The sequence below is a fragment of the Manis pentadactyla genome, chromosome 12 (assembly GCF_030020395.1).
Source record: "Manis pentadactyla isolate mManPen7 chromosome 12, mManPen7.hap1, whole genome shotgun sequence".
Lineage (NCBI taxonomy): Eukaryota > Metazoa > Chordata > Mammalia > Pholidota > Manidae > Manis > Manis pentadactyla.
The window spans coordinates 105,577,570-105,598,345 of NC_080030.1; the positions used below are offsets into that span (position 1 = coordinate 105,577,570).

The following is a 20,776-nucleotide window of genomic DNA, read 5'->3' on the forward strand; positions in this document are numbered from 1 at the left end:
CCACGACTACAGCTACTATCTGTCAACACGGGAAGATGTTACAGAATCATTAGCTATATTCTCCATGCTGTACCACCGTCCCTGTGGCCAACCTACATTATGATTGAGAATTTTTGTGCCCCTTTATCTCCCTCACCCTTCTCACCCATCCCAACTCCTGATGGTAACCACCAGTCACTTTTCAGCATCTATGAGTCCACTGTCATTTTGTTCATTTTGTTTTGTTTTGTTTTTAGATTCCACAAATAAGTGAAATCATGTATTTGTCTTTCTCCACCTGGCTTATTTCACTGAGCATACCTTCTAGTTCCATCCATGTTGTTGCAAATGGCAGGATTTTTTCATGGCTGAATACTATTCAACTGTGTAAACATGCCACCTGTTCTTTATACGTTCATCTACTGATGGACACTCAGGTTGCTTCCAAATCTTGGTTATTAAAAATAATGCGGCAATAAACAGGGGAGCATTTATCTTTTTGAATCAGGGATTTTGTTTTCTTCGGGTAAATTCCTAGAGGTGGAATTACTGGGTCACATAGTATTTCTGTTTTTAGTGTTTTGAGGAACCTCCGTATTGCTTTCCACAGTGGCTGCACCAATTTATATTACCAACAACAGTGTGGGAGGGTTCCCTTTTCTGCACATCCTCAACAACACTTGTTATTTCTTGTATTTTGAATAGTGGCCATTCTAACTGGTGTGAGGTGGTATCTCATTGTGGTTTTGATTTGCATTTCCCTGATGATTAGCGATGGGGAGCATCTTTTCATGTGCCTATTGACCATCTGTATTTCTTCTTCGGAGAAATGTCTGTTCAGGTTCTCTGCCCATTTTTTAATCAGGTTATTTGTTTTTTTGGTGTTGAGGTGTATGAGTTCTTTATGTATTTTGCACGTTTGCGCCTTATTGGGTAAATCATTTACAAATCTATTCTCCCATACTGTAGGGTGCCTTTTTTTCTGCTGATGCTGTCCTTTGCTGTACAGAGCTTTTGAGTTTGTTGTAGTCCCACTTGTTAATTTTTTATTTTGTTTCCCTTGCCAGAGGAGATGTGTCCAGGAAAAAATTCCTCATGCTTACTTAAAAACACACACACATAACATGCATGATAATACAATCTATATAGAAACTGGGTATTTTCTTTCCTTCTGAATAAGAACATATTTTTAAAAACTTGATGGCTGCATATTGCCATGTTGAAAACCTATAATCCAATAAAAAAGTAAATCTAATTAGATCTGACCATTAAATATCTTTACCCTAAGAATAAAACACTAATAGAATTAGAATTTTACTTGTAAAAGATATATAGAAAGCTCACCACTTAAGATTTGCTGTTGATTAGACAGAGGCGAAAGGAGAAAGACGTGCCTAACTTAAAAAGTGATACACGTATGAACCAAACTTATGTCCTGCATATGAAGTTTCTGATTAATGAATGCATGCTTTGTCAAATTCACCTCTTTTACGTCAATCTTCCTAATAATGTCATATACTTTCCTGACCTTGAACACCTGGCTTCTTGGAGTTTTATTTCCATTGTAGCCCATGTCGATTCCATTACTGGGAGAGGATGGACCAATTCGAAAGACATGACAAAATATCCTCACAATCCTTAAAAGGCTCTTCATTTGAGCATCATAATTACTAGACAGGCTGAAAATTAAAATTAAAAGAGATTAGATGAAATGAAACAAATTACATCTTAAAATACTTACTTTAAAACATTCTCATCACATTGACAATCTGTTTCATAACTAGTAAAATTCCTTTCCTATTAGGTTAGGGGATAGAATGTTTTGTTTCACAATAAATTACCAAATATGCATTATTTGGATTGCAAATGAATGAACTACTAATTTTCAAGGCACCAGAATGTAACCAATGATCAAAGCATAAAGCATGAAGGAAATCACCACTGTAGAACAGGCAGTTTCTTGCGCCACCAACTTCAAGGCAATCTACACCTTTCACTTCCAAAAGTATATTTGTAAATTAAACTGATTTTTTAGAACCCTGAGAACAGTTCACAGAGGAGCAATGGTAGAAATGTTGATTATGTTTTAAGGCCGACCCACAACTCAACTGCAGTGGCTGACCTCTCTCCTATTCTACCCATGACCCCATTTCCTCTCCCTACCCCAGCACAGTAACCAGTTGTTCACATACAGAACATTCACAAGTTGAATAACCTTTAAGTGACTATCAGCATCAGGTGATTCTCCATATAATGGGTTGTTATATAACTCTACCTATAGGGCATTTACCCCACTATGAAAAAAAAGAGAATCAAATCCAAATTAGCACTCAACCATAGTGTCTGGGGTCGTTCACCATCATCAATATCGATCATTACTCTTCCACAGAGAAACTGTAGGAGTTAGGCTAAATATTTATTGAATCTATGATAGATGTGTAAAAATATTTTGTTGTCATTCAGTGGGTGGTTTTATTTTGAAATTGCTAACATCAGTTAGGCTGTGTTACAACAGCTGCATGAAGCAGAACCACATGAACTTTTGGACAGAATGGTATGATTATATAAATTTAATTACAAAGCTTACCCTATCTCCCCCTAAGTGCACTTTACCAAGTTCATTAATATATTCCTCCATGATATTTTTAGGCATCCTTTAACTCTAAAAGATAAGGATTAGTCATTTATTGCAGAAATAGAAAATACCTACTGCTAAGTATTCCAATTTGGTAAGTGCCAACTTAGAGAGTATTTTCTATTATGGTGACATGTGAGCCAAAATTTCCTGATATTTTCACTTCGACATCCATGTTGTTTTCTCATTCTAAGAATTATTAAATTGTTGAAAATAGTCCGTAAAAACCAGCTATCAGTGACAAGTGTTAGTAAAACATAACTGTGTGAGACTGGAGAAGCTACAGCATGTCAGCAAAACCTTTCTGTTTTAGGAACTTTGAGTCAAACATCTATAGACTCATTAGTTAGGCTGCACTGATTTTACATCTTGGTTTTATGAAGTGTTTCTAATTTCATATCATAAGATTATTGAGACTGACAATATAGAAATGTAGTTTTGTTGAAACGATTTCCTTCTCTCACTGGGTTGCAGTTCTTGGACCTCTTAAGTACAACGACACAAATTCTTTTATGAAAAAGGTGTGAATTTGATTTTCTTCTGCAAAACTACCATGTTTATATAAATATTTAAGTATTTGATGTAGGGAACACTTGAAGAGTTATCATAAGAAATATTTTCTTACACAATGGAATCTGAGTATCTTCATCCATTAGTACAGGCTAATAATTGTTACTTTACCCAAATCAAACTTCTTCCAAGCTGATTGCTAATCTGAAAATGATTATTTTTCACTTTTCAGCCACTGAAATATCTCTTTTGTAGTCTATAAAAAGATCATAAAATCCAAACTTCCTCATATCCTTCTCTAGTTGATCATAAAATAGTTTTTTCCCAACCTACCAGGTCTCAATATAAAAGTTTAAAAATTAGTTTCCTAATTCAAAGCCTTATCAATGTACTTACCTTTGGTTTATATAAAAGTATACTTTCAATTAGTATCTTACTGAGCAAAGAGCTGTTGATATCTCTGTTCATATGTACATTGATAACTATCTTTACCTTCATCATAAATACAAAGAAGGCAAGATAACACCCTCAGTAAAACAACATTATGTGCAGAAGGGCCCTCAGTAAATATGTATTATCTTTAGCAAATATTACTAGAATCGGTTACACAAACGGCTATCCATTTTTCCAAAAGTGTGCTAAATAACATCTCAACCTTCACTAATTATTTGAATCACTATGTATTTGAATCAATTATTTTTAATTACATTACACTGTGGGTTAAGAAACAAAATGATTCACATGTAATCGAACAAAAGGAGACAATCTGTGAAAGTACCATAAAAGATCAATTGTTTGGGGTAGTAATTTTTGAGATCCTCTTAAAAATCTACCCTGGTAGCTCTGAAATATTACAAAATATATATATTTTTTGGTCTCTGCCCCTAGTTCCTGGCACAGATCTCCTAAACCCTTGTAACTTCCTAAGTGATCACAACACTAGGAGCATTTTGTTCTAGTATTTGGTCTATGACCCCTGTTCCTGACACAGAGCTCCTAAATCCCTTGCAATTTCCTGGGTGACAGCAGTGTCCTTTTTCTACTGACGTGACTTTGTCATTCAGTGGGTGGCCTGAATAGAGTCTGGTCACCAAAAAGACCAAGCCGTGATTAAAATCTCTGGAATTTTAAGCCCACCCCTCATTCTCCAGAGAGAAGAGAGGGACTGAATGTGGAGTTAATGACTGACCTGCCTACATAATGAAGCCTCCACAAAAAGCCAAAAATATGAGTTTCCAGGAAGGTGAACACATCCGTATACTGGGTGATGCACCTCAACTCTGCGGGGACAGAAGTTCCTGAACTTAAGACACTCCAAGACCTACTCTGTATATCCCTTCATCTGGGTGTTCATCTGTATCCTTCACCATATTCTTTAATAACTAACAAAGTAAGTAAGTGTTTCTCTGAGTTCTGTGACCTGTTCTAGGAAAAAACTGAATCCAAGGGGAAGGAGTTATGAGAACCCCAATTTGTAATGAGGTCAAACAGAAGTTGTGGGTAACCGGGGGAACCCAGTACTTGCAGTTGGCACCTGAAGGTGGGGGCAGTCTCGTGGGACCAAACCCTTAACCTGTGAGATCTGATGCTGCCTCCAGGTATAGACGGTATCAGAGCTGAGCTAAACTGCAAGACGCCCAGCTGGTGTTCAAGAACTGCTTGGTACGGGGAAAAATCTACACGTCTGGTGTCGGAAGTATTTGAAGTGCAGTCCTAGTGTATAACACAAGAGGAGGACTGGATTTTCCCAAAACAGTAACAACACAATAAATTCTAACACAATACTGATAACCAATACTCACTACCAGTTCCAACAGAGATATTTACTGTCCAAAAGCGGTCATAATATGAGATCCTATAAAGCATTTGAAAGGTAACATTGAAAGTGCTGAGGAGCCCAAGTTAGCAAAGAGCTGTGACTCTTTCTCCGGCTAGGGGGCCTTCCTCCCACCCTCCCTCTCCTGTCCCACCCATCTTATGGTCATTTTTTAAGAGCTAGACTGGAACCCAGGATCTGCTCCTTGGTGAGTGTATGAATCCTTGTTCTTTTGTGTATTAGCCTGGCAAATATTGAACTTCAACTTTCTTATATGTAACATGGAGATAACAATATCTAAATCACAAAGTTACTATGAGGTTTAAATGTTCTGTAACTTACTAAGTATTAAAGGTGAACTTAAAAACACAAATACATGAAAACACAAGTGCCTTCTGAGTGCTGTGGGAGAGCAGAAAAAAGGAAAAAGATTTAAGTAGAAAAAAACAAGTAAGTTTTCTAATGTAGGAAAACCGGTTAAAGGTATTATGGGGATATTTAAAATAATAAATCCTCAGCAGCAGCAGCATTTTCCATTTATATCATTTTCATCATCTCTACTATGTGCCAGACACTATGCTTGGCACTTTATAGGACCTTATTATCATTTCATTCTCACAATAATTCATTAAATAATTACTACTATTCTCCAGCAAGGAAATAAAATCCTGACTAGACCATAAATTAAATATAGGGAAAGATCTTGTCTGCTTTATTCACCATCACCTAGCAGATGGCCTGGTGGATAGCAGGCACTCAAAAATATGCATTTGATGAATGGGTGGATGATGAAGGGAAACACCAAAAAGTTCTTTGCTGAGGTCACATGGAGAATGGTGACATCTGGGTTTAAGCCTGAGCCTGGCTGACTCCACAGCCCACGCTTTTACTCATTACATCTGAATCTTAGAAAGTCCTCACCAAATAAATGGATGGGTAGAAATGACTAAATAAAAGGAGAGCATCTGTAAAGCTGGAATTCAATGAATCTTGCATACAGTCTAAATAGCCTCAAAGGGAGAAACAGTAATTTTTAAAAATTAGCACATGGTATATAGAGTAGAACTGCTGAAGAAGACCTAGTGGGTAAAGAACACAAGAGGGTGGCCTTGCTCCCGTGAAGTGTAAGGGACCGAGCAAAGATCCCCATGAACAATAGCATCGGATGTGATTCTGGCCTGAAGTACCTCAACAGTCCAAAGGAAGACAGAAAGCAAAGGGCTAACGGAACGCGTCTGGCAGGACAGCTCACTTGCAGAAGCAGCGTGGAGCCAGAGGTGAGAGAAAGCTGCCACCTGCTCTAAGGCTGTCGATGTACTAAGAAAAAGGAAAGGAAAACTATGAAGGGGAAAGGATCCAAATTTGAGGCAGGCCAAATCGGTAAGCTTAGAAATAACACATTAACCATTTCTGAATGGCTCTTTATTCCTACTTGGGGTGGCTAACTACACTCAGAGAGCACAGGTGCAGGAAAAGGAAGTATGCATAAATTCAAGTAATACAAAGGCATTAACCCTGTGGACCTACAGATGCACCTTGTCAGAGAATCTTCTGGACTGACAGAGAACTGAACTGAGGGTAAGGCATGGTGAGGGTCTCCCGAGAAGTTGAACTGTTGCCTACACCCAGTTTTATGAATCTTTAGTGATCAAGATTCCTCACCTACTTTCTTGATTCTTCTTTATGTCCATTTCACTTACATTACTAGCCTAAGAAATCATTTTATAAAATTTTAGACACATGATGGCCAGATGCACTTAACTCTCTGTCTTTAGTCTCTTTAGTGTCCTCAGTAACGGCTGATTGCCCTGGTCCCTTGAAACAAAACAAATAATGGTAAGTCAGCAAATTTTTCGAACATCTTATGACTTGACAAAAGGCATCCAAAAAAATAAAGAAGTCCCTAAAAAGCCTAAAAGGAGACAAAGCTGACAGATACTAGTACTTATTGATCTGCTTAGATTTGGAAACACTTACCTAAGCAATTTATGACCATTGGTGGTGGCGACTTCAGCGAGGCCCGTCAGCATCTTTAAGTGCTGGCTCTCACTCTGCTGAGACAAATGCTCCAGGACCTGCCGTAACTAAATTTTTTACACACAAAAAAATGTGATTATGTAATGATCTATTAAACCTTATCAAGAAATTAAGAACCTATTAATTTAGTAAGTATCCCAAAGCCCATTGGCTCACAGCAAGTCCCTTACAGTTACCCTGCCCTGCATCAATTCAAAAGCTAATGTAGAGATAAGATGTCATAAAATCTTTGTTCAAAATCACCCAGTAAAAAAGCAACAAAAAATATAAATAGATGGAACAGAATCACCATGTTTATTTACAGAAATTTAACTCCAAACTTTTAAAATTTAAGAGAAGTTTAAAGGCTGCAATTTTTCAAATTATAAATACAGAGCTATTATAATTATATTATAATTTATAAAATTTATAAAGTATTATAACTGTAAATGTACAAGCCATTACAAATACAGAGCTCAGTAAACTAGTGATTACCAGTCATGATATGATCCTCTTCCTTAGATTTTTTTTCCTCTACCTCTGGGAAAAAATCTAATTATCTTAAGAGACCAAAAGCCCAAAGAAGATCAATAGGGTCAAATTTATTATTTTATAATTCATTAAATAATGATATCCTATAGTGAAGATAAGCAAATTCAAATTAAAATACTTACAATAATAAAATCATTAAGACATTTGTAAAATACTATATATATTAAACATGAGCAAAGTTTGTTCATTTAACAAGCTACTAGCACAATGACATCACCGTGTTTTCTCTGAGATCTTCATTCTGTGTCATTTGAATAATTGTCTGGAAAAGCCTAGGGTGATACTGAATTAATACTTCACAGGTCTCTCCATATCCACCCTAAAAACAAAATTTAAAAATTATCTAGGTTTAAAAACAAAGTTCCTCTTAGAACCTCACCCCCTCTCTTCTGAGAGAAATCTTCTGCATCCGTGGATGTTTTATTGCCCTTGTCTAGCTCGGATTAACACATAGTCTACAGGCACACACCTGATCATCTACATTTGCTCTCTTACAACACGAAACTATGTTTTCTACCTTTATCTTGTATCTACCTACCACTTCAGCATTTTATTAAAAATAATAATAATAATAAAGAGAGAAATGTGGGATCCACATATAAATCAAGTATAAAAATCAAATGAGTATTCATATTTGAACTGAGTGTTTATAGTTCATAATGCATGAGCAAAACCGAAAGTTTCTGTGATGGCTGCCCTTGTACTGTTCACTATGTAACTTATTCACTATGTAAGAATTTGTTCTCCATGTAAGAACTTGTTTGTTATGCCTCAGAAGATTGGAGACTGACGAAAATTAGGCTTGGGGTGGATTAATGATTGGGCATTGAGCATTGACCCACCTATACAGAATTTTATTGTTGTTAACAACCATTTGATCAATATGAGAGATGCCCTCACGAAAAAAAAAAAAAACAAAGTTCCTAAAGGAAAACACATTTCCTCTTACACACAAGCCTGACACCAAATATGTGGGGTTACCATACCAAGAAATTCTCCAACTCTCTGTGGGCACCAACTTGGTATCCCACAATCTAATTCCACTCTGATGCTAAGTCTGCCCAGTTAGTACAGAACCCCCAGGTTAGAGACTCAGTCCCACAAGAGTGCCCCCACTTCAGAGGCCAATCGCAGGTCCAGGCCACCCATACTTCTGACTAATCATCTTTAAGTCAGGAGTTCCCCGGACCCCCTCCTAGAGTTCAAAAATTTGCTAGAACAGCACAGAAAACCCAGGGAGACACTTTGCTTACTGCTCCCTGGTTCTTATGAAGGATGCAACTCAGGATCGGCCACACGGAGGGGATGCATGCGGCAGGGCGTGTGGGAAGGCGCAGTCCCCATGCCCTCTCCCAGCACTCCGACGTGTTCACCAACCCAGAAGCGTTCTGAGAACCCCACAATCTAGAGTCTAATGGAAGCTCCACTGCAGGGCACCAATAATTGAATATGGGCACTGGGGACGGAGCTCCACCCCCAGCTGCTCTCCCAGGGCGGGAGGAGCGCCCACCAAGCGCGCGGCAGGCTCCGCTGGCAACCGGCCCGCACCCGGAAGCCACCTGGAGGCTTTCAGCCACCGCCAGTCATCCCCTTAACACGCAAAAGGGCATTCTTATCACTCAGGATATTCCCAGGGTCTTGGAGCTCTTGTGTCAGAAACCGGGAAGAAGACCGATAGGTATTTCTTATATCACAGTTCCTTTTAAAGGCCATATTCTTCACAGAATAAAAATCTTTGCACCTACCCCCTCATGTGAGAAAAAAGTGCTTTTACCAGTGTCAGTTTCTACTATAAAGTAAGGGGCTAAGATCTTACTACCCTGATGGACAGCGACTGCAATGGGGTATGTGGTGGGGACTTGATAATGGGGGGAATCTAGTAACTACCATGCTGCTCATGTGACTGTATATTAATGATACCATAATAAAAAAATAAAATAAAATGCAATTAAAAAAAACAAATTAAGGGGCTAAGAATACATGTTAGCAACATACCTGTACACACAAATCCAGAGGAGTCACTCCATTCCTATCTGGCAGATATTTGGCTCCTCGTAACAGAAGAATCTGTGCGGTGTCTCTCTGACCGTGACTGTACAGGAAGAAAACTAAGTTAAAAATAACATATTTTTAATTTAAAGTCTTACTCCATGAATTACGGAAAGTTAATGCAGATCAACAGAGGGTCAGCAATTTTCCAAGTCAAAGGAAGATCGGAGCTGCGTCCTCAGCTATCAGGGACACTTCTCCCAATGGGAAATCGTACCTCACTATGTACATAAGAAACTGACCTGTTAAATCTTGGAATTGAACTTGGGACACATTACCTACAATATGTCATATTTTGAGATAAGTAGCTACTGATCAGGCTTATGCTTTTTTTCTTCCAGTCGCTTCCTTCTCAACAACTCTAGCCTGACATCGTTGCTATCACACACATCCAAGCCTCTGGACTTCTTAGTTCAAAAGAACCTCAATACTCAAAACAGGAATACATTTTATGTCACTTTAACACTGGGTAAAAAAAATAAAAAGGAAGAAAGAAGAAAAGACAAATATCAAAGTAAAAGAAAGGAGTAAGAGAAGGGCTTAATTAGTCAAAACTACTATCTAGCTTCCAACCTTCATGTTACCGACCCACGCAGTTTGGCTTCTGGGGACAGCTATGACCAGAAAGAACAATTCTCTAATCCAAATGCCCCATTCTCTCTAATTGCACTTTTTCTAGAAGGAGTAAAATTAGTAACGGCCACGTTTTTCAGCTACAAGGAAGCTACTTTGGGGCTAGCAACCACTAGACTCTACATCTCGTTATTCAACGAGCTAATCTGATCCTAGATACAGGAAATAAAAAGTGAGTTTACAATCCAGGGACATTAATGTCTAAAGCTTAGTTTTATGAAATGCCCACTGAAATCATAGAGTTTGGAAGACTATCTGATCAAAAAATTTTACTTAATAAATGAGAAAAGCTACCTACTCAAGCACAGGTGAAATCAGAACTCAGATCTCTGGTTCTCTCAACCAATACTCTTTCCACATACTATCACCTGAAAAAGTATCACATTATGCAAGGAGAAAGACTATGGAGAGTTCCCAGAAACTTAAAAAAAAAAAACCTATTCATTCTTTTCCACAAAATAACATTGCATAAAGTATAATTTATAACCAATTATAATTGGGTAATTTTTTAAAAACAGTATTCTACTATAAATCTGGTGACAGATGCTATAGGTATTTTGCTTTGTTGATACTTTACTGTAATACTACTTTCCTTAAGACAAAAATATCAGTAAGTCAAAACTAACTTAAGACCAATACCTAATTTACTCCAAAAAAAGCAGAAAATCAAAAAACCAAGTAAATCAGCCATCTCTCCAAAAGCAGGAAGTTTTCATCAAGCATCATTTGTCATTAAGCTGGGAGTACTGAACAACATATCCTGTATTATAGCTAATAGTAATTACTTTACAATTAACATTGTTCTACTGTTTATAATACCTAAAAATAGAGGCTAATTAAATAGAACTAATGACCTTAATTTATTTAGACTCTGATGTCCTTGCAAGTACCAGAGTTCTAAGAAACCCAGACTTACAAAGCTATTCTGTTTAACTTTAATACCATTGTCTTTTACAGTCATTTAATATCCATGTGTCTGATCTTTCCAAGTAAACTTCCTGACAATGCACTTGTTCCACAGCACCAGGAATGATAACTGGCTTATAACATGTAGTCAAAATATTTGTTGAATTCTATTACGTTTTATCTTCAGACACCACCCATTTGATGAACAAGCATTAATTTTGCTACTTTGTAGTACATGAAGATTCTACACTATAGAAAATAACAGAAAGAGATTCAAATCATAATTTATTTAGGATCCACTAGATGACAATCATACTGTTCAGCTCTCTGTACAAAGTCTGACTTAATCCTGACAGTTATAAGGTAAGTTTCACCCCATTTTTTCAGATGAGAAAATGGTAGCTCAAGTGTAATGGAGTCACTCAAGACCAACAGTTACATACCAGAGTAGAATTTGAATCCAAAACAGTCTGATTCCAAAATCCTTCACCTATATCATACTGCTGCACCAAGATGCATGAACACAGAGTTCGCCCTCAAGAGTGAATAACTTAGGAGAAGATGGTGTAAGGTGCAAGGGGATGTGTGCTGGGAGAACACTATGATGGGAATCGCACTGTATGAACAGGCAGGATCACCATGTACAAACGGGACGCCATTCAATACATGTGCTTTTTAAAAACAGCCTCAAAACAATTAATTTTGTACCATGAAGAACAAAAAGGATAACTCGCTTTAAGAAAAAGAAATAACACTATGACACTATCAGAAAGCAGGAGTTCTAAAACTGCATTAAAATCTTATCTATGATCAGGTGACATTTCACTTCAAAAATAAAAGCAAGAAACAACAGCTAATAATACAGAAAACCTAAGCAAGCTGCTCAGTGCCGCGAGCGCCTCCCTATAGTTGCTGCGAGGGCCTAGGAGGATTCGACAGCAGACTACTCAGGGTGTCGCGTAAAAGACTTCAGTTCAAATAACTGCAGAACTTTCCTCAATGGATAATTATTCTTTCCAATGAACTTACTATTTTTTACATTGAGCTAACACTCCCTTCAAGGAAATGCCAATATATTTTCTGGAAACTAAAAAGCCACCAAAGATTTAACTAATAAGAAATCTATAGTGTTTTAGAAACACTTAGAACTTATTTCTCAAATACTTTCAGTCTCCTACCTTTAGGCTTTTCCAGCAATATGATTTGAAAACTTGGCTAAAGTACATAGAGTATATATACTGCAATCTTTTTTGGAATTGTTTATGAAAGAGACCATATTTTCTAATGGTCCTTTCATATTCTAAAAGTTTACAGTTTTGCCTCTGTGGCTGTTTTACATGGCTACTTTGACTTTGAGTTGCTTAGCAGTAGCTAAAAATCCATGTTCAGAATCTTACTCTTTCTCACTCTATTACAGACCGCTAAAATCTCACCTAATTCACTGTATCTACATGACCCCAGCTAAACCCTGCTTTTCCTAATACAACAAAAGTTATCTGTAGATAGAAAATACTTGAAAATCATTACACATCCAAACCTTTATTTGAAGAACCCAGCTAAGGGAATGGGAAGCATTATGACGTAATATTCAACTATTCTAGTAATTTATGGACTTGAAGCATCTATAGATAACACATAAAGTCCTGAAAACAAAAGTGTCTAAAGATGAGGAAGAGTAGTACCAATGTGTGCCTATAGTACACATAAAAGAAAATGAATTACAACATCTTGTGCAAAATACCTAGGCAAGCAAAGTACCTGGGTAATAGTTCCTGTCATAATTTTAGGTAAAATCAGTCTGAAAATGATCTACTCACAGAAACACTACATTCTTCAGTACTGCTCAGAATTAGAACAGAAGTAATACAAAGGAACAACGAAAGGGTCTGTATGGTAGGAGAAGAATCACTGTTCTTAGAAAGAACACCCTGTATAGCAATGAAACCGAATGGTGACAATGCAGCCGTGTGCTTACTGGGTGGTGGAAAAGTGGCAGAACTTAGTGTGCGCTTACCAACCACTAAATGAAAACACTCTGCAGGACACTTGACACAAACGGACTCATTCGATTCTCACTACAGCCCCACAGGGCAGGTGTCTTGCCTGGGGTGTCCTGCTTCAACCCTGAGCAAGTTCACTATGGATTCGGTGAGACTGAGAAATGACAACAGAATGTTCCTGGGTGAAAGGGTCTACACTGGCTTTCCTCTCACGGCGGGAGGCCGAGCACTAGAATCCCGTCAGCATCCAGCAGTCTGCAGGGCTGCAAGCCTCCTTCGTCTCTGCCTCCACCCAGTTTATATAGTGACTCGATCAATAACAGCTCACTGCCTACTGGTGTAAATGCATTAGCCTAGCAGCAGGTCAGTTACACCTTCAAGCAGTTCAGGGTCAGATAGGATCCTGGCCACAGAACTTCCACTGTCCCACAGTAGGTATCAGCATTTCCACTTCACAAAGAAATCAAGCAGAGGTCAAGAAACCTGACTGAACAGTTGCATGGCTTTGGGGCCAAGAATTGAATGCTGCCTCCAAAACCCAGGTTTTTTCTCCTACATATCTTACTACTTTTTAAATTTACTTCAAAAAAATTTTTGAAGTTATTGTAGTTGATCTTTGAATAAGGCACATGATGATATATCTAGTAATACCTCTCAGTCAATAAAAACTAACATTAAGTTCAGCTTTTTATCTTAGAGCCCTATAATGTCTGCAGGGACAACTTGTTCTATTTCTCCACATTCCTTTCCCTTTCATTTATCAGAGATAATATGGTGGGAATAATTTGTATTTTTAATGTATACCTATATCTAGATATCAAGAAAACAATTAAAATTTGTTTACAGAAATATATCATGCTCCATAACGATCATCCTGCTAAAATGATGTTTATTTTCTATTTTCAATTTTAATCAGATTTGCTTTCCCATCTTTGTTCAAAGAGAGCTAATGTTTCCTATGTTAAAACTTAATTATGGGAATATAATAATAGCAGCAAGTACTTCTAAAAAAATTATTTTACAATATTCCTATGTTCAGACTAACTAGATGAACATATCAATTTTATAAATACTGATATACCTATATTTTACTATTATACATGGCATTGTTTTACATAAGATTCTTTTTAAACATGTAATTACAGTGATTCATTCATTCAAAAACATTTACTAAGCATGTAAGCACAAAGCACTGTGCTACACATTGAATACAAAGTAGTGAATAAAATAAAATTCTTGCTTTCATTAACTTTCAGTCTAGTAGGAGGGACACACTATAAACAAGTACATAAACAATTACAAAATACAAAGTGCTATGAAGGAAATATGATACTGTGACAGGAAATCTGGGGAGAACCTACTTAGATGGGTCAGGAATTGCCTTCCTAAAAAGTAAAAAAAAAAAAGTAAACGTTAAGCAGTGACATGAAGGAGTAGCCTCATAAATGCCTGGGAACAGCCCTTCAAGCCAAACGAAGAGCACAGAGAGAGCCTGCTAGAGTCGGCTGTGTTCGGGGAACCCAGAGACCCAACATGGCAGAAGCACACTGAGCGCGGAAGTGTGGTCAGGCCATGCCGGGCTCGTAGCCGTAGGGGGCGCTCGGATTTTATCTGCATGCAACAAAGAGGCACTGAAAGGTTTTAAAATACAAAGCTTAAACACAAAGTGACACAGCTCATTCATTTTTTTTTTAAACATCAGTTTGGCTGCTGACGAAAGAACAGATGGGAGAGAAATACGAGGAATCCGGAAGACCAGTGAGGAGGCCTCTAAGGACCATGGGCAAGACCTGACAACATAACTAAGGTGGCCTCAGTCAACTGGACAGAAGTTATGAGACTCAGAATATACTGTGCAGGCAGAATTTACAGAACTTAATAATAAATTCCAAGTCGAGAGAGAGAGAAATAAAAAAAACCGATACAGGTTTAAATCACCAGAAGGATAAGGGTTTTAATCACTGAGATGAGAAAAACTGAAGGAAAGATTTGAAAAGAAAAATCAGAAGCTAATTTTTAGACATAATGACAACTGAGATTCTGAGACTTGCAAGTGATGACGTAAAGCAGGCAGGTGGCCATTCAAATCTGAAGCTTCAAAGAAAGGCCTGATCTAGAGATAATCCCCTCAAGGTAGGGTATGATTTCAGGGAATCAAACAATGATATTATTCATAAATGCAGGACACTATGGGAAGAACTGGTTTTCTAACCAAGAAACAGAATCCTAAGTATAATGTAAGAAAATGGCTAGATTCAGATAGGATCAAGAAGTCTAGAGATCCAGAGTCCCTGTAGTCTGATAAAAGGTTGTTCAGTGACGACTGGAATTAGTCTGAACAAAGTAACACTGGAGATCCAAAAGAGTAGCTAAATAAGAGGAAAAGCAGGTCTTTCAGTCTAACACAAACCTCCAATAAAATAATATATAATAGAAAGGATAAAAGATGAGCTTCCTACAGAGCTCTATATCCTAACTTAAGAACTTAAATATTGCAATTCATAAAATCTAAATCAAAGAGAATACTCACTAGTGTATTGTGAACTGCTCCAACTGTAGACTACACTTATATAACATATCATGTGTGTGTTTGAATGTTATGTGTGTGCATGTATGTTTATATGTGGTATGACAGAAAGGTATATGTATATAATTATTACATTGTTGGCTGTTTAAAGACTGAGGTTTGTTTATTACTGTATCATTACTGCATAAATAATGTACACGTACAGCACATAGTAAGTGCTAACTAAATGTTTATTACATGAAGGAATCAATGAACAAAACATATACTTCAAGAAAATGAATCAAGACAGAAATCCAAAAATAATGCATAACTTAATATCTAGCATGAGTGATTCAAGAATTTTTCTAAAGGTTACAAATCCAGAGAAAGCAAAACCATGGCTCTGGGCCAAAACATAACTTAAAAGCTTATCCCATTGGAACTGACCTGGTTAAATAAAGAAAAGTATGGAAATTACTGGATTATTGATATGTCTTTGTTATTACTTATTAAGTAATCAGTCTAAAATTTGAATAATCAAGTAAATCAAAAGTTCCCACCTATAAAATACAAAAAACGCTGGCAATACGATGGAAAATAATTTTCCTCATGCAGTCAAATAACAGAACCATAATGCTATACTTCATCTTAAAAAGTAGCAGTATTTGTGGGAAAACAAGCACTTCAGAAATATCAGAAATGTTTGTGTTTGGAAATACAATAGATATGCCACATTCTGTAATGGTAGCATCTGGAAATATGAAGTATCATACCTGCAAGCGAAGTACAATGGAGTGGCTCCTGATACATTTGGCCTGTTAATATCAGCACCACTGTCCAGCAAGCACTGCACTGTCTGGGGGCAAAAGAAACAATTAAAGGTAAAGTCAAAGATGCCAAACAAACACACAATTATCACAATTTAATTCATACAAGGAAAGTTCTTGCAACAACTTGAAGCTTTAAAGAAGAACGAATAGGAATATGAAAATTACAATGGCTAAACAAGCCCACTCTTTGGTGCGCTCTCTGAGTCTCTCAGGCACTTCCAATATGTGGAATAATCAGTATAATAAAAAGTGTGTGAACCTAGGAAGGCTCTGGAAAATCGCTGACACATGTACTCTCCAAGGACTCAGAATGTGGCTAATACAAAGGAACAGAATTTTTTATTTTGCTTTTATTATAATTAAATTTAAATAGCCACATGTAATTAACAAACTGGACGGTGCAGCGCTAGATATTTGAATTTAAAACCAGAACTTTTTGCCTCTTAAAAGATACCAGAGTTATAACTTTTTCAAGATCAAAGAATGTAATTATTTTAAAAAGTATTAAAAAACTAAGAAGTCCTTTTGCTTTTAGCGGTAGCCAATACTGACTCCTTTTCTCTGATAGTCATTCATACATACTGTGTCTCCTAAGCCCCGTTTCTGCAATCGTCTGACCCTGTAAGGGAAAGTTAGCTAATGCAGAACCCTGAAAGTACATATCTGATAACTAGATAGGGTGAGGCTTGCCTGCAAACCTTTAAAAAGATAATCTTTTCTGGTTTTATGCCTATGGCCGTCACTTGAGTTCTCCTATAGAAAGGAAGAAAACACGTAAAAACTTTTAAAAGTTTTGGGAATTAGACTTTCAACATTATTTCTGGAATGCACACATGTTCAATCTTCATTGTTGCTTGAAAACATACTACAATCTCTATAAAACAGTAAGACTGTAAGCCCATGAGGAAAAACAGGGAAGAATCCAACAGAATGCTAAGTAAATTCTGGGAAAACCGCCACCAAATAGACTAGAACCGGCTCAGCAGGTGAAACAAAGTGAGGTCCAAGTGCCTGCAAACGGGGACTCCAGGAACAGCCAGCCCGGGCCTCGCCGCAGACCACACAGACCAGGAACGGCAAGTACCCAGGGCTAAAAACCGGGGTACAAGTTGGCAGCCTCTGAAAGAAACAGCCGGATAGTAGCCACTCTCTCCCTGTACCGTCTCCGGTTTATTCTCTGGACAAAGGGAAGACGGAGGCTCGGGACCGGCCAGCAAGCAGCACAGATGAGCAGGGATGCGGAGCCGCGCTGACATCAACCAGGGGCGGCGACCTCGCGCCCCGTGCTCGGCGGGGCTCCGGGCACCCAGCGGCCCATCTCGCAGCCTCAAGCAGAAGGACAGGGAAGCCTCCTCTCAGGGGACCGGCCCCAGAGGGGCGCCCACAGCCCCCGGCACTCCTGCGCTGCGGCGGGAGAGCTCCGCGGTCCCCAGGGCGCATTCGGCAATGCGGGGAGATTTTTTTTTTTTCCCAATGACTGAGGAAGGGATGATGGAGCTGGAAACTAGTGCGCGGAGGCCAGGGGACAGGTCTAAACATCCCATGACACGCAGACAGCCCCTGCCACGAAGAATTTTCGGGCCCCAAATGCCACTAGTGCTGATACGGAGAAACCGTGGCGCGTCGCACGCCAGACTCGGCCCGTGTACACCGGCTCCCAGCCAGCGTTTCAGGGCCTCGCCGCTGCACAGGACGGGCAGACGGCGTGTACGAGACTGAAGCAGGCATCCAACCCGAAATACAAAGGTTAAAATGAACAGTAAAAGGAAGTCAGAAAAGTGAAGATAAAAAAGGGAACCAGAGGAAACAACAGTAAGAATTAGAAAAGTAACTGATACCTTCAGAGAGGAAAGAAATTACATCCATGAGACAAGAACAAGAGGCTGGCAGGAGAATATTCAGAGAATAAGAAGTTAAAACATGATAGAAGAAAAAAAAACTCGACGGATGTTTGGAAAGATGTTGAAAAACTCTGTAAGAAAGTAAAACAGACCAAATAGGAAAAACAAGAAAATCAGTAGGTCGATTCAGGGAGACATACTGTAGAAATCAACAATAAAGAAAATGAAGCAAGATGGAGACCAAAAGAAAGTAATCAAAAAACAACAACAAAAAGTTTCCCAAAACTGAAGGACATGTCCTGCCAGATTCATAAGGCTCGCCGAGTGCCCAGTCTAATACAACACCGGGAACAAGTCCTATCAAAGTCGAGTTTCATATTCCTGGAGATACAACGTTCCAGAGAGAAACAGAAGTCAGTTGGCATTAATTTTCTCAACAGCAATACTCGAATCTAAAAAGGTGAAATGCCTTCAAAATTCTAAGTTAAATGATTCCAAATAGCTAGCCAACCACACTATCATTCAATTATATGGTTTTAAATAAGAAATATGCTCAGCTATGCAATATTTTGAAAAAAAACTACACCAGTGCACCTTTTCTCGAGAAGCTACTGGAGCCTCTCCTCCTCCAAAATGAGGAGATACACAGGAGATGCAGAATCCAGAATACTGGAGACGGGACACAAGAGACATGAAGAAATTCCCCGCTTCGGAGAAGTTTGCAGATTCTTTTTGTAAAAGCTTTAAAACAGGAGGAGAAACAATAATGCAGAATTCAATGATCAATTAATTGGCATAACAGAGAAGGAGCAGTAAGTGAGATACCCTAAATCACAGGTTTTTTCTAAAAACTGAACTACTTATATGTACATAAAGGGTAAAATAACTTTGAAACTAGTAAAAATTAGGTGGAGGAAAGTGAGTATTTATTAAAATAAATACATAGAAGTTCTTGAAGAAACAATACTACCAGAAGATTTTAAATTGTACAGAGGCATAAGGCAAAACATAATTAAAGAGAATAAATTCTGAGTTCAACTACTAAAATCCCTATGGACTGTAAAAAGCAGAAATTTTCAACAATAGATAAAAATCAATCAGATTAGACCTTTTTAAGAATCAATACTATTACAATATACACTCCATTTACAGTAGCCAAGATATGGAAGCTACCTAAGAATCCATTGACAGATGACTGGATAAAGAAGGTGTGGTGTGTATGTGTGTATATACATATATACACACAGTGGAATATTATTCTCAGCAATAAAAAAGTGAAATTTTGCCATTTCTGACATCATAAATGGACCAAGAGGGTATTATGCTAAGTGAAGTAAGTCAGATAGAGAAGGAAAAATACCATATGACTTCCCTGATATGTGGAATCTAAAAACAAAACCAATAAAAAAACCAGAAATAGACTCATAAATACAGAGAATAAACTGGTGGTTGCCACAGGGGAGGAGTGTGGGGGGATGAGCAAAATACGTAAAGGGGATAAAGAGGTACAAATTTCCAAATATGAAATAACTAAGTCACAGGGATACAGGGAATATAGTGAATCATATTGTTAACTTTGTATGATAACAAACGGTAACTACACTTAGCAGAGTGAGCATCTCATAATGTAATTGTCAAATCACTACACTGTATACAAGAAACTAATATAATAATGTATTTCAACAATACTTCAATAAAGGAGAATCTGGAAAAAAAAAAGTACACTCCCCTTCAAGGGTGTAAAAGAAAAACATGACAAACATTCAGAAATTCAAAGTGTGGCAGAAAAAGCTGGTCAAAGTGGTACTGCATTTGACTGGTCCATTCCATCTCTTCAACAAAAATTTCAATTTTTGTCAATTGACCAAGACAAAAGACATAAAAATATATGTAGTAGCTAGATGGTGATTAGCACTAACCAGAAAAATTGCCAGGATTCTCTAGGACAGATTTGGATTCAATTTGTTTTGGCACATTTCTCACCCCTAAACCCCTACACACAAGTATTTCTGGGAAAACTTCACCGTGTTTAACAAACTGTAAGCCATGAAATCCAAAAAATATATAATTGTTATTTATAGCGATCATAAATTCTTCGGCTTCACTTTATGGCTTCTTGTTTACTTGCAAAAATTAAGCTTAACAGCTTACAATTAAGCAAGTACAAACATGTAATGGTGTACCAATATAAGTATCTATGAATAATGGCTGATTACGTACATTTTTCAAGTTAACACAACATACATAATTTTAAGAACTACACTGAACTGAAATTTATATGCCTAATTCAGATCACCAAAATATGCTTTTAAAATAATCCAGAACTTGAAATTCCCTTGTCCAACCCTGACCCGCTTAAAAAAGAGAAAAGCAATTGTCCGATTCCTAGATAATCTACAATGGCGGTCTCCCTCCTTACAGAGTAAGAAACTGCTGGGAAGGAGCCTTGGAAGAAAGGCAGTGAGAGGGGATTTTCATACAGCCCTCAAGAAATCCTTAAGAA

The 20,776-nt window shown here is 37.8% G+C and overlaps 1 protein-coding gene across 5 annotated transcripts in view; it reads right to left on the reverse strand.

Moving 5' to 3' along the window:
- Window positions 1–20,776, reverse strand: part of HACE1 (HECT domain and ankyrin repeat containing E3 ubiquitin protein ligase 1) — a 98,444-nt gene that overhangs the window by 46,459 nt on the left and 31,209 nt on the right. For 4 of the 5 annotated variants that reach the window (XR_005028239.2, XM_036902863.2, XM_036902862.2 and 1 more), the window contains 5 exons: window positions 16,376–16,458; window positions 9,504–9,600; window positions 7,726–7,827; window positions 6,918–7,024; window positions 1,508–1,658 (listed from right to left, as the gene is read on the reverse strand). Coding sequence is in view for 4 of the 5 variants with exons in the window: in XM_036902863.2 (XP_036758758.1) it covers window positions 1,508–1,658; window positions 6,918–7,024; window positions 7,726–7,827; window positions 9,504–9,600; window positions 16,376–16,458 (540 nt within the window). In the remaining variant the exon portion in view is untranslated. The remainder of the gene's footprint in view (window positions 1–1,507; window positions 1,659–6,917; window positions 7,025–7,725; window positions 7,828–9,503; window positions 9,601–16,375; window positions 16,459–20,776) is intronic. The other variant, XM_036902865.2, reaches the window with a different exon arrangement.